Source organism: Ranitomeya imitator, chromosome 7, assembly GCF_032444005.1.
Source record: "Ranitomeya imitator isolate aRanImi1 chromosome 7, aRanImi1.pri, whole genome shotgun sequence".
Lineage (NCBI taxonomy): Eukaryota > Metazoa > Chordata > Amphibia > Anura > Dendrobatidae > Ranitomeya > Ranitomeya imitator.
Window position 1 is genome coordinate 43,642,175 of NC_091288.1, and position 17,793 is coordinate 43,659,967.

Sequence of the window (17,793 nt, forward strand, 5' to 3'; positions counted from 1 at the left end):
TAGGCGCGAGACCGGCGGATCTACTAAGGGAGGATCCGTCCAGTCTTTCACGAGATCCGCTGAGAAGGGGTACTTTGATAGCAGATTCTTCTTACCCGTAAACCGCTTATCTGGATGCTCCCTGTGACGCCTGACTATATCCAGAAAGGCTGGATGAGAGGCAAAGGATTTGTGGGAACGTTTGGATCTGGTAAAAGAGACCGCGTGTTCCGGAGCGGAATTAGCGTCATCCTCCACCTTAAGAGCGTGATTGACTGCTACAATGAGGGAGTCGACCGTAGCTCTGAACTCCGGAGCCTCCGGGTCCAATGATACCTCGGACTCATGTTCAGAGTCGGGAACGCTGTGAGCCCCCAAAGAGGGTGAGCGAGAGGGGGAGCTGCCAGATTCTGAACGGCGAGGAGAGCGTTCAGGAGAGGTAGGGCGGATCCGCTTTCGGGATGACCGAGCCTCTTTATGGAGAGAGCGGCCCCTGCTGACCGACGATTCCCCTGCTATGGAGGGATCTCTTAACGCCTGTAACGGGTTGCCTCGTTCCCCGGGAGGATTTTGAATGGATTTGATGGCGTTGGCTAAAAAATCCACGGATTGAGAGAGAGAAGCGACCCACGGGGGGGGGACTAGGTACGCCAGAGTCGGTGGCAGTGGAGGGCTCCTGGGCACATGGGGCATCGCAGGCAGAACAGAGAGGGGAACTTTGAGGCCTAGGAAGAGGGGCCTGACAGGTGGTACACGCAGAAAAAAAGGTCGTATGCAGGGGCTATAATCTGGCCTGGGAAGCAGAGGGCGGCGCTGCAGAGGAGAAGCTGACGATGTCTCCTTACCCCGGTCCTGTGTCCCGCTGTCCAGGGGAGCCGAGCTGTGAATCCAGAGAACTGAGCTGCCGAGCTAGAGCTGCACGTGGGCGCTGTGCCTCCGTGATGCGGCAGAGCTGGAGCTGCGGCGTGTATGTGTGGACCAAGATGGCCGCCGAGATCAGAGGAGAGATCTCGGCGGCTGCGAGAAGCGCCAGGGACCGGGGGGCGGCGCCGCCGATGACGCGCAGGAGTGGGCGGAGCCTATCGGCAGCGACCAGCGGCCAGGCCGAAGCCGGGGGCTAAATTTGCGGCCCCGGGCAGGTGCGCGGCCGCAAAAGGCCGACGTCTTGGCCCACCATACTGCGCTGCAGCCCGCCAATGTGCCAGATGAGGAGGAGCCCTCCGACCGCTGTGACCCCCCCATCCCCCACGGAACACTTACCCTATGGAGGTGAGAGGAACCTTAGGATGGCTGGGACGGTGCAGGGAATGGGAAGCCTCAATCCACCAGCCCCTGAGAGAGAGGGGTGGAGAGGAACCGTCCACCACCTGAGTCACACAGAACATTGGTGATGCAGTGTGGTCTGCACAGACGCCACGGGGATAGGGCCACTGTACAGCCGAGGGTAGAACCTGGTGGACAGGGCATATGTCCGGCAATAAAAAAGGCCTGGCTGCAGAGGAGGATACTGGAGGAAAACCCAGTGCTCGTCTGTATAAAAAAAAAGGGGAGATCGGGGCCCTATTAGGGGAGAAACCGTCGCCCAAAAAATGTCAGCTCAGGCAGTGGCTCCCACGTCGCAGGAGAGGATACGGAGAGGTAAAACTCCCGTGCTCGCCTGTTGTTGGTTCGGGGGAGATCGGACCTAGAAAGGACCCGTCGCCCCCTTCGTCCGGAATAGATTAAAAGGAAAAAATTCGTGAAAATAAAAATCAGTGTGCCTCCTACGGACACTAAGCTTAAACTGGGTATCTGGAAGCCAGTACGAGGGTGTATACTGCAGGGGAGGAGCTAACCTTTTTTTGTCTCAGCTTAGTGTCAGCCTCCTAGTGACAGCAGCATAACCCATGGTCCTGTGTCCCCCAATGAGGCGAAGGAGAAAGACCTGACAAATTTCAGTTGGTGGATAATGAATCTATAATATATGAAAGTTTAATTGTAATCATTACATTATGGTAAATAATGAAATTTAACACTATATGCTAATTTTTTGAGAAGGACTTGTATATAGCACGTAGCAAGAATTCAGCCTGGTGTGTGTTAGGTTTATGCCCCTCTCAGAATGTTAGTGGCCCTAGGAATGACCACCTTGACTTTCTCTGAGTAAAAGTGACGGACAAGAAACCGGATAGTATAACGTGGCTACTTAGAAATATCACTGTCAAAGCTCAAGAGTTTTGCACAAAAAAACAAAACAGGCAACAATGAATCTTTAGGGTAAATTTGACACAAAACAAGGGGGGTGGAGGGCACCATCATCATTATAACAGGCTGGGATCAACCCGGGGTATGTCCAACAAGAGTTCTTGTTTTCTTACTTTAGGGTAAATTTGCAGGCAGCAAATTTTGCTGCAAAATTTTTGGGTTTGTCACAGATGCATTTGAAAAGGAAGATGAAACAGGTGAAGTCGGTTCTTGGACAGAATAGTTGTCCTTGGAAATCAAATACAAAATTGTAAGGAAAGATCCATTCAAATTAATGACGTTCATTATGTCAGAAACTGAAATCTCTGCGCAGTGACAAAGGCTGATGCAATCTGTAGAGGAATACAATTCTAGAAAATCAGCGGAGATCCAAGGTCAAAGACCAAATCAACCCGATCTTCTAAATTGTATCTATGAAACCTAATAAGATAATATTCCATGCGGCACACTGAAGCAAAAAAAAAATAAAATTGCAGGTCTCTGGTCTAGCAGCCAAGTTGGTAGTCCATGTTTGCCAGACCAGAGACTTGCAAACTGCCACCTACCTGCGGGGTCCCTGGCACCTCTAATTAGTAGGCCCTTACAATGCCATGTGTGTGTGTCGCTTCAAGACGTAATGATGTCATGTGTGCGTCAAGCTGCAACGTAATGATGACGTGTGAGTCAAGCTGCAACGTAATGATGTCATGTGTGCGTCAACCCGCAACGTAATGTCATGTGTGCGTAAAGCCGCAACGTAATGATATCATGTGTGCGTCAAGCCGCAACGTAATGATGTCACGTGTGTGTCAACCCCGCAACGTAATGATGTCATGTGTGCGTCAAGCCGCAACGTAATGATGTCATGTGTGTGTCAACCCCCAACGTAATGATGTCATGTGTGCGTCAACCCGCAACGTAATGATGTCATGTGTGCGTCAACCCCCAATGTAATGTTGTCATGTGTGCGTCAACCCCCAACGTAATGATGTCATGTGTGCGTCAACCCGCAATGTAATGTCATGTGGCATGCTAATCAGAGGAGTCGCGGGGGATGCTGCAGGTGGAAGGAAATTCTCAGGGCTATGGTCTGGTGTTCACAGACTACCGATATAACAAGTAATCCTTGCTTTTCCAAACCCAGAAAAATCCAATCTAGTGGACACAAAGCGCCTGAATATAACGGGTTCACAGGGGTCCAGATTTGTTGAGGTCATCTATTAGAACAGATATAAAATAAAAAAAACAAAACTGACCGGCACTGACAAACAGAAAATAAGTTAAAACAAAAACGAAGGTATTTAGTGCAAAAATTGGCCAATTCATGTCAGCCCAACAGCCAGCCACAAGGCATACCCCTTTGTTGGGACCCTAAACCTAACATGATGTCTCTCCAAGGCTAAAAGCCTACAATTATATGGGCAGGTAGGATCAAGCTCTTTTTAAAAATGCCTTCAGCTGATGGATGGGGTGCGCCTTGTCACTGGCCGTTGGGCTCACATGAATTGGGCAATTTGTGCGCCAAGTATCTTTATTTTCTAACATGTTTCCTACAGCAGTAATGCAATTCCAATTTCATATATTCAATGTTGACATATTCTAGCACTTCAGAGTGCAGCTCTTATTTGTTATCTACTAGAACAGGGCATATAAATTGGGGTTAGACCCGGTAGTGTACGTGAGCCGTCTCCTGTAGTGACTTGGCTCTTCAGTCCACAGTGATGGTTGCACATTCCAGGACCGTATCCCAGGGCTGGCATAGCGTTCCCATTGCTGGCTTTATAAAATTCATAATAGAGGAGACGGACTTGAATTATGCGCCCAAGAAACAAACATTTAAGTCACAGTTGGGAGAATTGTCTGCTTAGCATGAAGTTTCTCCAATTATTGTTTTCCAGTAATTGACTTGGTTTCAAATGATACAAATATAAACTGAGATAATTAACAGAGAAGGAAACAAACACCGAAAAATTAGAATTAAATTGCAGCGTGTTACTAAGAAGTCAGTCTGTGACCGCTCGGCGTGACGCACTGTACTGGTAAAATTACACAAGTTTGCAGACAGGAAAGATATAATTATGTATTTCCCTCCTCGCTGAATTCTGAATTTCACCATTCTACAAAGGCAGACATTAAAATTTTAAGTGAACTCATCCAGTATTCATGCAAGGCTCTGCTCATATCTGTGTCCGAGCCTCCACCACAACAGAACCCAAAGGGCTTATTACTGGTAAATGGGGTCCCCTGGGGGCTGTGGTTGGATCTGATTGCTGTGACTTAGGAATGGAAGCCACCACATGGCGTCATCACAGCCTAAGAGATAACTATCTAGTGGACAGCAATAATATACTGAAGGTCATAGATGGCTAGTAATATTGTTCTTTTCATTCCTGCCTTCTAAGCACAAGTATCAAATTCTTGGTTTTTTTGTGAGAGGAGTTGTATTTACTTAATCCCCTTAATGGCTGGGCCGCAAATACTGTTCATGTTCTGCCCTAAAGCTATTGTATTAATTGCTCAGGTTATTAGTCATTTGGAAACATCTTCATTGCTAGTCGACAAAAAGAAGACAGAAGTGGTGTTAAACAGTTTCTGTATTCTGCTCATGGTCCCCGGAAGCGAAGGAGCCATCCTGCTCCAGCTAAATTGCAGGAGCCGAAACGTAAGTGCAACATCAAAACTCCGAACCGTATAGCCCGCCGTCAAAGGACAGTGTCAGTTTGGAAAGGGTTATTGACTCTTTTAATGTACCATATAATGAACTGGGGAAAAAAAAAAACACACCTACAATAATAAGTCCGCCAGAGCTTGCTGACATGTAGGGTGCCCTGCCCTGTACAATCTAAGCTGGTTTACAGCCAAATCACAGATAAACTATACCTGCATACTCGGCAGCCTGTCAAATCACTGCCCACCCCCGAGTGGCAGAGGGGAGAAGTACTCTTCACAAATACACCGGATCCAAACTATGGTCAAATCACGGCCCACCCCCGAGGGGCACAGTATTCTCTTCATAAATATACTGGATTCAAACTATGGTCAAATCACGGCCCACCCCTGAGGGGCAGGGGGGAGAAGTACTCTTCACAAATACACCGGATCCAAACTATGGTCAAATCACGGTCCACTCCCGAGGGGCAGAGGGGAGAAGTACTCTTCACAAATACACCGGATCCAAACTATGGTCAAATCACGGTCCACTCCTGAGGGGCAGAGGGGAGAAGTACTCTTCACAAATACACCGGATCCAAACTATGGTCAAATCACGGTCCACTCCCGAGGGGCACAGTATTCTCTTCATAAATACACTGGATTCAAACTATGGTCAAATCACAGTCCACCCCCGAGGGGCAGAGGGGAGAAGTACTCTTCACAAATACACCAGATCCAAACTATGGTCAAATCACGGCCCACTCCCGAGGGGCAGAGAGGAGAAGTACTCTTCACAAATACACCAGATCCAAACTATGGTCAAATCACGGTCCACTCCCGAGGGGCAGAGGGGAGAAGTACTCTTCACAAACACACCCGATCCTAACTATGGTCAAACACAGTCCACCCCCGAGGGGCAGAGAGGAGAAGTACTCTTCACAAATACACCAGATCCAAACTATGGTCAAATCACGGTCCACTCCCGAGGGGCAGAGGGGAGAAGTACTCTTCACAAATACACCGGATCCAAACTATGGTCAAATCACGGTCCACTCCCAAGGGGCACAGTATTCTCTTCATAAATACACTGGATTCAAACTATGGTCAAATCACAGTCCACCCCCGACGGGCAGAGGGGAGAAGTACTCTTCACAAACACACCCGATCCTCACTATGGTCAAACACAGTCCACCCCCGAGGGGCAGAGAGGAGAAGTACTCTTCACAAATACACCCGATCCAAACTATGGTCAAATCACGGCCCACTCCCGAGGGGCAGAGGGGAGAAGTACTCTTCACAAACACACCCGATCCTAACTATGGTCAAATCACAGCTCACCCCCGAGGGGCAGGGTGCTCCTTATAAATACACCAGACTCCAACTATGGCTACGACTGACACAGAGCACAGTTTTGGATACTCCGACTAAGGATTTGTAGCGGATTTTCTCTCCTTACATAGGTTAGCTTATTTAGCGGACAGTTCTGCTTTAAAAGAGGTCTACTGCATTTGCCTGAAATAGCTTCCTGATTTCCAAGCACCGTCTATTAAAAAGGTTTTCACAGCCTTCCATGCCTGTAGAGGCTACATGAATTTTTAAAGACTCTCCTAGCATAGTTTCACAAGGGACAAGCAGCTGACTCAAACTGGTTCTTCTGATGTGTCCTGAAATCTTCACTTCTTTTGCAGAATGTAAACCACAAACTGAGAACAAGGGAACTGCACAAGTGGGGCGGTACTTGTACATTCAAGAACTGCAGAGAACGTTACACTTTTATGCATCAAACCCAGTTCCGTTCGATTCTCTAACTAGTTGCTTGAGTGTAAGGGAAATGTGTGGATTTTAGAATCGAGCAAACCGATTTGCTGCAGCCACATTACTAGTCCTCGGCTGCCGGATAGGATCCATGCGAACAGCCTCCTACGTGTTGTGCTTCGTCTGATTAATAGCCTGGTGTGATGTCACACGTGTGGCACGTCGCAATGATGACATCACACCAAGTCTACTAATCAGACGAAGCACTGGGGATGCTGGCAGGGTAGAAGGAGGTTTTAGAGGCTCTTTTCTGGTGGCCATGGGCTATTGAAGTAGTCTTGTGAATCTTTTGGCTGCACAAAGTTCATAAGCCAAATAGTGCTAGGCGTGTGCAACTGACCCCAAACGAGTTCCTAAAAAAACAATAAGTTCAAGCATCTTAACTTAGATGTTAGTGATCATCTAAAGATCCGATCAGTCATTACCTTCAGTCGAGCCTTTTCCTGCTCATCAACCGGGTCGGAGCTGGGAAAGGACAAGCTACCACTGTAGGCAGATTCTTTGTGGCTCTCGCCGAACCAAGAGAAGGGCATGCACGTGGGAACCGGGGAATCCGAATCAGACAGGGACAAGTTTCCAGCATCATCCAGCAACTCCCTGGATCCACTGGAAATAAGAGAACAGAATTAGGAAACCTTGACAAATAGTTTCAATTCGAACTATAATTTGACAGCACACACACATTGCCTTGAACTGATCCTGAATCACAATCTCTACGATTGCTCAAAATATAAAAAGCAGTTTTGAACTGTGTGTTTTATTTAAAGAACAACTCCAACCTCAACTAAAGTCTCCTGCAAGCTCCATTAGTGAAATCCATGAATCGGTCTTTCACCATCCTTGCCTCGCCTAAAATCCATGGTGGTGTCTTATAAGTAGCAGATCGGAGACTGAACTGCAGGGAAGTGACTACAGACAATTAGCCTCGGGGAGCAGAGGTGGTTTCTGAAAATTACTAATTACAGAAGATTTATACAATTATGGAAACTTCAAAGGCATAAGATATAGAATTTTTAGCAACAGAAAAATATTTTCCTTCTGAAACCACTTGCATTCAAAAGTACATAAAAGAAAACGGACTATTATGCTTTGCTTCCATAGCGCTATCATATTCCACAGTGCTGTCTAGACATCAGCACTGTCCCCATTGGGGCTCACATTCTAGATTCCCTACCAGTATGTCTTTGGAGTGTGGGAGGAGAACAGAGAACCTGGAGAAAACTGAATCAAACATACAAACGCCTTGCAGATGTGGTACTCGGTGGGATTTGAATCTACTACTTCATATTCTATTTACCGACTATCCAATGATCCCCTCTGATTCTCCCGGTCTAGTTTTTTGCCTTTTCCTCCAGATTTTCTCAGTCCCCTAAAACAAAAAAAACAACAAAAAACAATTACAATGAACCAGTTATAAAACAGGATTTTTGGTTGCTTACCGTAAAATCTGTTTCTTGAAGCCTCCATTGGGGGACACAGGAACCATGGGTGTATGCTGCTGCCACTAGGAGGCTGACACTATGCAAATAAAAAAGTTAGCTCCTCCTCTGCAGTGTACACCCCACCGACTGGCATTATACTCTTCAGTTAGTGAGAAAGCAGTAGGAGATAATGAAACAAGGTTGAAAAACCATAACCACAAACTTGAGAACTGTAACGTGAGAACAGTCATAGAACAGATAACAACAGAAAACATTGGGAGGGAGCTGTGTCCCCCAATGGAGGCTTCAAGAAACAGATTTTACGGTAAGCAACCAAAAATCCTGTTTTCTTTATCGCCTCTCATTGGGGGACACAGGAACCATGGGACGTCCCAAAGCAGTCCCAAGGGCGGGAAAACAGACTTCCATCAGGTCAGAGGACTCACCACTGCCGCCTGCAGGATCCTTCTGCCTAGGCTGGCGTCCGCCGATGCGTAGGTATGGACCTTGTAAAATTTGGCGAACGTGTGGATGGAAGACCAAGTTGCCGCTTTGCAAAGCTGTAGGGCGGAAGCCCTGTGGTGCACCGCCCAGGAGGCGCTGACTGCCCGGGTAGAGTGAGCCTTAATCCCAGGAGGGGGCACTCTGTTCTTGACCCGGTAAGCCTCCAAAATTGCCGTTCTGATCCAGCGAGCAATAGTCGCTTTAGAAGCCGGCTGGCCTCTGCGCGTGCCATCAGGAATGACGAAAAATGAATCCGTCTTCCGGAAAGAGGATGTTCTATCCAGATAAATCCTCACTGCCCTGACTAGGTCCAGCTTGTTCAACGATCGCTCCAGAGGATGAGTCGGAGCTGGACAAAAGGAAGGTAGAACGATGTCCTCGTTGAGGTGGAAGGTGGAAACCACCTTAGGAAGAAAAGAAGGTGGAGGTCGGAAGACCACCTTGTCCTGGTGAATGACCAAAAACGGAGGGCGGCAAGACAGTGCCGCCAGCTCGGAAACGCGGCGAATGGACGTGATGGCCACAAGAAAGGCCACCTTCCAAGATAAAACTGATAGAGGAATCTCCCTAAGAGGTTCAAAGGGAGAAACCTTCAAAACGTCCAGTACCAGGTTTAGGTCCCATGCCTCCACAGGGGCCCTGTACGGCGGGACGGCGTGGGCTACCCCCTGAAAGAAGGTCTTAATCTGTGGCCGAGAGGCCAAGGTCTTCTGAAAGAGGATGGAAAGCGCAGAGACCTGACCCTTCAGGGAACTAAGAGCCAGGCCCGAATCCAGTCCTGCCTGAAGGAAGGCCAAAAGAGAAGGCAGGGAAAAAACCATAGGCGGCACGCGGTTGGACTCGCACCAACGGAAGTAGGCCTTCCAGGTGCGGTAGTAGATCCTGGAAGACGAAGGCTTCCGAGCCTGAATCATGGTGTGAATCACCCGGTCCGAAAGGCCGGACGCTCTTAGAACCGCGGTCTCAACAGCCACGCCGTTAAACTGAGCGACCGAGAATTCGGGTGGCAGATCGGACCCTGGGACAGCAGATCGGGCCTGTCTGGAAGGCACCAGGGAGCGTCCGCGAGAAGGTTGACGAGCTCCGCGAACCAAGCTCTCCTGGGCCAATCCGGGGCGATCAGGATGACCGGCACCCCTTCCGCTTTGATCTTCTTCAACAGTTTGGGAAGTAATGGAAGGGGTGGGAACAGATAGGGCATCTCGAACTGTGACCAAGGAATGGCCAGAGCATCGACGCCCACTGCGAGAGGATCGCGTGACCTGGAGACGAATTGTGGAACCTTCCTGTTGATCCGAGACGCCGTGAGATCCACATCCGGAGTTCCCCATCGAAGACAAATCTGATGGAAGACCTCCGGATGCAGGGACCATTCCCCTGCCGCGAGACCCTCGCGGCTGAGGAAGTCGGCGGCCCAGTTTTCTACGCCGGGGATATGCACCGCGGATATCACCGGAACCGTTGCCTCTGCCCAAAGGAGGATCTTGGACACCTCGGCAAGGGCCAAGGAGCTCCGAGTCCCCCCCTGATGGTTGACATATGCCACAGCCGTGGCATTGTCCGTCTGGATCCGGACTGGAAGGCCCCTGAGAATCCTTTCCCAATGGCGGAGGGACAGAAAGATGGCCCGAATTTCGAGGACGTTGATCGGCAGCGCGGACTCCTGCAGCGACCAACGGCCCTGAACCGTCAGGTGGTGAAAAACCGCACCCCAGCCGATCAGGCTGGCATCCGTTGTCACCACCTGCCAGTGAACCGGAAGGAAGGACCTGCCCTGGGAGATGAGAGGAGACGTCAGCCACCAGTTGAGAGACCGCTTGACCCGAAAGGAGAGTCTGATCGGCCGATCCAGGGAGAAGACCGACCTGTCCCACTGAGACAGAATGGCTTGCTGAAGGGGTCGAGAATGGAATTGGGCGAAGGGAATCGCTTCCAAGGTAGCTACCATCCTCCCCAGAACCTTCATGGCCGATCGGAGGGAGGGAGGCCGAGGACCCTGGAGCAAGAGAATGTCCCGACAAAGGGTGGATCTCTTGTCCTTGGGAAGGAAGACTCTGGACTGACGAGTGTCGAAGAGCATGCCCAGAAAGATGATGCGCTGAGAAGGAATAAGGCAGGACTTCTTCCGGTTGACCAGCCATCCGAAACGGGATAAGGTGTCGAGAACAATGGACAAGCTTTCGTGGGCCTGAGCAAAGGACGGAGCCTTGATGAGGATGTCGTCGAGGTATGGAAACAGAACCAAGCCTCTGACTCTCAAAATGGCCATCAGCGCCGCCATGATTTTCGTGAACACCCTTGGCGCGGTTGCGAGACCGAACGGCAGGGCGACGAACTGAAAATGATCTTGTTGCACTGCGAAGCGCAGGAAACGGTGATGTCCGGGAAATATTGGAACATGTAGGTAGGCGTCCTGGATATCTATAGAGCATAGAAATTCCTGAGCCTCCATGGAAGCAATTACTGAACGAAGGGATTCCATCCTGAAGTGTCTCAGGCGAACCCTCCTGTTCAACAATTTGAGGTCCAGAATGGGACGAACCTTGCCGTCTTTTTTCGGTACCACAAAGAGGTTCGAGTAGAAACCCGTGTACCGTTCCTTTTCTGGGACGGGAACGATTACCCCGGATTTGAGCAGAGAAGCGATGGCTGCGAAGAAGCCCGGAACCAAAGCGGGATCTTTTGGAGGACGAGATTGGAAGAAACGATCTCTGGGTCGGGAGGCGAACTCTATTTTGTATCCCGAAGACACAACTTCCCTGACCCATGCATCCTCTACTGCGGAAATCCAGACGTCCCTGAAACGGAGAAGACGGCCCCCCAACCTGGGAGTTGGGCTGGAGTCTTGCCGAGAGTCATGCGGAAGTGGATCTTCCAGTCCTGGGCCTGGACGATCTACCCTGGGAATAGCGAGGACGCCAGGACGGAGTGGGCCTGAAGGACACCGCCTTCTTCTCTTGACGTGCCTGTGGCCTCTGTTGCTGCTGGGAAAAGGAGTTTGACGCAGCGAAGCGACGAAAAGGCCGGAACGAGCGAAACTGCCGTCTAGGAGGAGGGCGACGAGGTTTAGCCTGGGGGAGAAGGGAACTTGTGCCCCCAGTGGCGTCCTTAATGATCTGGTCCAGCTGGGAACCAAAGAGACGAGAGCCCTGGAAGGGCAGACTAGTGAGGGACTTTTTGGAGGACAAGTCCGCCTGCCAGGCCTTGAGCCAAACGGTCCGGCGGATGGCAACGGCATTGCTGGAAGCCTGAGCCGCACAAGACGCGACATCCAGGGAGGCGGAAACCAGGTATTCACCAGCGTGGGAAATCTGGTTGGCAAGTTCCGCTAATTGCGCGGGAGGAGCCCCGTCCAGGATACCTCGCCGTAGATCCTTGGCCCATTTTGAGATGGATTTTGAAGCCCAAGTGGAAGCAAAGGCTGGGCATAACGCTGCTGAAGCCGCTTCAAAGGCAGATTTCGCGAAGGATTCTATAACTCTGTCGTTAGAATCCTTCAGAGACGCTCCACCGGACAGTGGAAGTACCGTGTTGGTGGACAGCCTGGACACAGGGGGATACACCGAGGGAGAGACCGTCCAATTGGCGGTAAGATCTGGTGAAAAAGGATATAACACCCCCAGGCGTTTTCCCCTCTGAAAACGTCTGGTCGGATTCTCTCTCTCTCTGGACACGATTTCCTCGAATTCAGGATGAGGAGCAAAAAATTTTGAAGGTGGTTTGGCCCGTCTAAACGAAACCGCCTGATCTGCGGGTTCCGTAGAGGGATCCTTAATGCCACATGTTTGGTTTATAGCCCGAATGAGGTTCTGGACCGACTCACTCATGGTGGCGATTTGGCTAGGATCCAGCTCCGAAATCTCCTCTGAGGGCGCATCAGATAAGGCCTCGCCTGACTCAGGGGAGGAGGAACGGTGCGACACCAACCGCGGGGGAGGACCGGGCGGCGAGATGGAACGCGAAGAGGACTCAGACCGACGTTCCTGTCTGGACCTTTTGTAGCTTGGCAAGGAGGTCTCGGGTGGCGGTTCCTGCGACCCGCTGGCCACGGCAGGGGTCTGCAGGGGTAACCGATCCAGCGCGGACACCAAGGTTTGAGATACCCGTGTTAAATCGGCCACCGATTGTGACAGAGAGGCGGCCCAGCCTGGGATGGGGGGATCACTCTCGGGCGGAACAGTCGGGGGGTCCTGGGCGGTGGGAACAATCGGGTTGCTGCAGGACTGACACAGCGGAGAGGACTGACCTGAGGGAAGTTTGCTGTTACAGGACGAACATGCAAAGTACGTGACTAGGGCAGAAGATGAAGAGGTAGGGGGGCGAGCGCGGCCCCCTTTAGAAGACATTTTGAGAGATCCCTGAAGATGCCAGTGGGTTAGGGGACAGTGGGGCAGAGAAGGGTGTCAGTCTGCAGTGCAGCTACTCACGGACCCGGTCCTGGAAAATGTCCCACTTGTCAGCTGAGAACTCCTGTCCTGAGGGGCCGTATTCTGTGCAGATCGCTGAGCTCACAGGAAAAAACACGCGCGGGGCTGAGCTGGTGCTGCTGCTGCTGCTGCTGCGGAGTGCACGCCAGAAGAGTGACTCATTCCCTGGAGGAAGTGGGAGGAACCAGCCACGGAGGCGCCGGTGGGCAGGACAAAAATGTGTCGGGCGGGAAAAAAAGCCCGCCCGCAGACCGGAAGAGAGGGAGCGCGCAAACCGGAAGTAGGCCCCGGGAAAAGCCGGGGCCTATAATAGAAGCCGGTGCCCGCTGCGAACCCCCGCGGCGCAAACGCTGCCCGGCAGAGCGGCGCGGCAGCCGCCGCATGAAGAGAGCGCTGCAGCCGGTTAAGAGTCGCCGGAGTAGGCCCCGGAAAAACCGGGGCCTAAATTAGGAGCCGGTGACCGCTGAGAAGAACCCCCGCGGCGCAGACGCTGCCCGGCAGAGCGGCGTGGCAGCCGCCGCATGAAAGAGTGCTGCCGCCGGAGAAGAGTCGCCGGAGTAGGCCCCGGAAAAGCCGGGGCCTAAATTGGGAGCCAGTGACCGCCGGAAGCAACGGTGCTGGCTGTGGAGGTGAGCGACGCCTGTGAGGCCGCTGTATATAACGCTGAGGAGGGTAGGAGGTACGCAAGTAGGCCCCGGGGCCTAAATTAGGAGCCAGGGACCGCAAGCAGGCCCCGGGGCGCTGGAGGAACGCGGTGGGGCATGGAAAAGTTACCTCGCCACGTCAGAAAGAGCCACCGCGCAGGGAACAGAGAAAGCGCTGCGTCCTGGGAACCCCTTTAGAATACTCACCTAGTAAAATCCCACGTCGTCTGCTACTAACCTTGAGAAGGTATCAGACGTCCATAGGAGCTGCTGATGGACGTCCTCGTCTCCTCCGACCGACAGGCTCTGGTGGGCGAGTGGGTGGGGGACGGAGCCAGGACCGGACTTCTGAGCACGCTTGTGTGCTAGGATCTTGGTCCTGGTGAGGGATCTGTGAGGATACGGGGTGGCAGTACACACCGTACTCATAGTCCAAATTGTGGGACTACAGGTGTGACTGTTCACCCTGTATCCCTCCGGAAAACCTGAAAAGAAAACGCATATTGAGGTAGATAAGGGTCTAATGAAAGACCCATGTCCACCTCCTACTGACACTAAGCTAAACTGAAGAGTATAATGCCAGTCGGTGGGGTGTACACTGCAGAGGAGGAGCTAACTTTTTTATTTGCATAGTGTCAGCCTCCTAGTGGCAGCAGCATACACCCATGGTTCCTGTGTCCCCCAATGAGAGGCGATAAAGAAAACACATTTTGCAACAATTCTTTAAAGCACTGAAACATGCCTGTCGGTAACTACCAGCAACGTCCTGCCGCTGTAAGATTCCAAGCTGCAGCCCCCCTAACAACTGGGGCAACTGTCAGTGGTATGGTCACGTTTCAATACTAAGGCTTTAAAACAGTTTTCTCAACCTGCCTTAGGAGCGCACCGCTCCCCCTGCCTTTAGAGCGCACCGCTCCCCCTGACTTCAGAGTTCCAGACAAAGCATTAGGGCTTGTTTCCACATGCGAGAAACACGTCCGTGTCTCGTATGTGGAAACGAAGTTCTGGCGCCGGCACTCCGGAGTGGAGCGTGCGGCTGCATGTGTTGCTATGCGGCCGCACGCTCCACTCCGGAGTGCCGGCGCCAGAACTTCGTTTCCACATGCGAGACACGGACGTGTTTCTCGCATGTGGAAACAAGCCCTTACAGGGATTTAAGCACTTCTTGGTGTCTTTTCCATCTGGAAATCAGTGGCGATTGAAGATCAAATATTTCAATGTGATTTTCTCACTTATATTCATGGCATTAAAAAAAAAAAAGAAAGAAAAATTTTACCAGATTTCCCTTTAAATTTTAGTTATTATTTAAAAGGAAATTTCCACTTAGATACTATACATAGAGGCCGGTGTCTAGCAAAAAGTGGCAGGACGCAGGTGATAACTGCACTCATCAGTCGGAGAATGTGAAGTGATGGCAGAGCCAGCTATGGACCATTATATATATATATATATATATATATATATATATATATATATATATATATATATATATATATATATATATATATATATATATATATATACACATATACATATACACACTTTTTAAAGGGAATCCATCACCCCCTGGGACGTATATGTCCTTTGAATATGGGCATACAGGTGGTAAAAAATGTTACACTAGTCCCTACCTGTATGCCTCATATTAATGCTCTTGTTGTGGAGATATGTTATATTCTATCCAGCCTCCGGGGCGTGCAGTGCATGGAAGATATCACTGCCCTCGGTCCTCATTACAATACTACCCCCTCCCCTGCGCGTCCGTTATAGCCCCAGAATCCTGCGCCCTGCACTCCCTCCACAATACGCACCTCTTCCTCCCTTCTACAAGCACCGCACTCCGGGATCTTCTGTGCAAGTGAGTCACTGTGATCTCTAGCGTGCGCACCAATAAGGTGCTCTCCCCAGTTCCTCCCTGCATAGTCATCACAATGTACATATGGTTCCTAGTGATGACTATGCAAGGAGGAAGTTGGGAGAGCACATTATCATCACGCACGGCAGAGGTCACAGTCACTTCCTGGCGCCCGCACAGAAGATCCCTGAATGCAGAGCCCGTAGAAGGGAGAATGAGGTATGGATTTTTTAGGGCGTGCAGGGCACAGGCGCGGGATTCCACAGCTGTTGCTTACATGCATGGGAGGGGGGTAGTATAATGAGGAGAGGGAGCCGGGATTTCTTCCAGGCACTGCACGCTCCGGAGCCTGGAAGAAATCATTAACATAAAGACAGAATATAACATTTCTCAGCAACAAGACCATTAATATGAGACATACAGGTAGGACCAGTGTAACATTTCTATTACCTGTATGCCCATATTAATAGGTCATATACGTACCGGGAGGGTGACAGACTCCCTTTAACCCCTTTCTGACCTCGGACGGGATAGTATGTCCGAGGTCAGATCCCCTGCTTTGATGCAGGGCTCCGCGGTGAGCCTGCATCAAAGCCGGGACATGTCAGCTGTTTTGAACAGCTGACATGTGCCCGTAATAGGCGCGGGCAGAATCGCGATCTGCCCGCACCTATTAACTAGTTAAATGCCGCTGTCAAACGCAGACAGCGGCATTCAACTACCGCTTCCGGCCGGGCGGCCGGAAATGACGTCATCGCCGACCCCCGTCACATGATCGGGGGTCGGCGATGCGTCTCCATTGTAACCATAGAGGTCCTTGAGACCTCTATGGTTACTGATTGGCGGTGGCTGTGAGCGCCACCCTGTGGTCGGCGCTCACAGCACACCTGCAATTCTGCTACATAGCAGCGATCAGCAGATCGCTGCTATGTAGCAGAGGTGATCGAGTTGTGCCTGCTTCTAGCCTCCCATGGAGGCTATTGAAGCATGGCAAAAGTAAAAAAAAAAAAGTTGAAAAAAAGTGAAAAAAAATAAAAAAAAAAATATAAAAGTTTAAATCACCCCCTTTCGCCCCAATCAAAATAAATCAATAAAAAAAAATATAAAATCTACGCATATTTGGTATCGCCACGCTCAGAATCGCCCGATCTATCAACTAAAAAAAAGCATTAACCTGATCGCTAAACAGCGTAGCAGGAAAAAAATTCAAAACGGCAGAATTACGTTTTTTTTGGTCGCCGCGACATTGCATTAAAATGCAATAACGGGCGATCAAAAGAACGTATCTGCACCGAAATTCTATCATTAAAAACGTCATCTCGGCACGCAAAAAATAAGCCCTCAACCGACCCCAGATCATGAAAAATGGAGACGCTACGGGTATCGGAAAATGGCGCAATTTTTTTTTTTTTAGCAAAGTTTGGAATTTTTTTTCACCACTTAGATAAAAAATAACCTAGTCATGTTAGGTGTCTATGAACTCGTACTGACCTGGAGAATCATAATGGCAGGTCAGTTGTAGCATTTAATGAACCTAGCAAAAAAGCCAAGCAAAAAACAAGTGTGGGATTGCACTTTTTCTGCAATTTCACCACACTTGGAATTTTTTTCCCGTTTTCTGGTACACGACATGCTAAAACCAATGATGTCGCTCAAAAGTACAACTCGTCCCGCAAAAAATAAGCCCTCACATGGCCAAATTAACGGAAAAATAAAAAAGTTATGGCTCTAGGAAGGAGGGGAGTGAAAAACGAACACGGAAAAATGAAAAATCCCAAGGTCATGAAGGGGTTAAACAATGCAAAAAAAAAAAAAAACAAACTACCAAAAGACAGGAATAAAGTGTTGATGACTCATACCCAAAATCAGGGAATCTTCTTTTGTGCTTTGCTGTGTTTTCACTGGATTCTGCAGCTCTCTCATCACTCTTCCTGTCATCTATGAGGCAAAATACAAGTCACAAACATTTTGTTAGGAAATATAAAACCAATAATACCTATAGCACGGAGCAAATATAAGGTGTATTTTATGTGCTATCCATCAGGTAAAAACATGAACATAGCATTATGAAATGGATCATGTTCTTCCAGAGGAGAGAAGGAAGAAGATCTTTAATAATCTTATGAAAAGAGCATATCAATCATCTTTATATACAAAAGCGTCCTGATTCAGACGTCCATTTTTCACAGATATCTCACGTACTCCTTACAGTCTATTGGGTGGATCACATGCCCATTTTTAGTAAAGACTGCGTGGCTACAAAAAAAAATTCC

The 17,793-nt window shown here is 49.8% G+C and overlaps 1 protein-coding gene across 3 annotated transcripts in view; it reads right to left on the reverse strand.

Moving 5' to 3' along the window:
• Nucleotides 1-17,793, reverse strand: part of LOC138644588 (neurabin-2-like) — a 96,972-nt gene that overhangs the window by 14,550 nt on the left and 64,629 nt on the right. For all 3 annotated transcript variants that reach the window (XM_069733149.1, XM_069733150.1, XM_069733151.1), the window contains exons 14-16: nucleotides 17,380-17,458; nucleotides 7,967-8,038; nucleotides 7,095-7,275 (exon numbers count right to left, since the gene is read on the reverse strand). In XM_069733149.1, coding sequence (XP_069589250.1) covers nucleotides 7,095-7,275; nucleotides 7,967-8,038; nucleotides 17,380-17,458 — 332 coding nt within the window. The remainder of the gene's footprint in view (nucleotides 1-7,094; nucleotides 7,276-7,966; nucleotides 8,039-17,379; nucleotides 17,459-17,793) is intronic.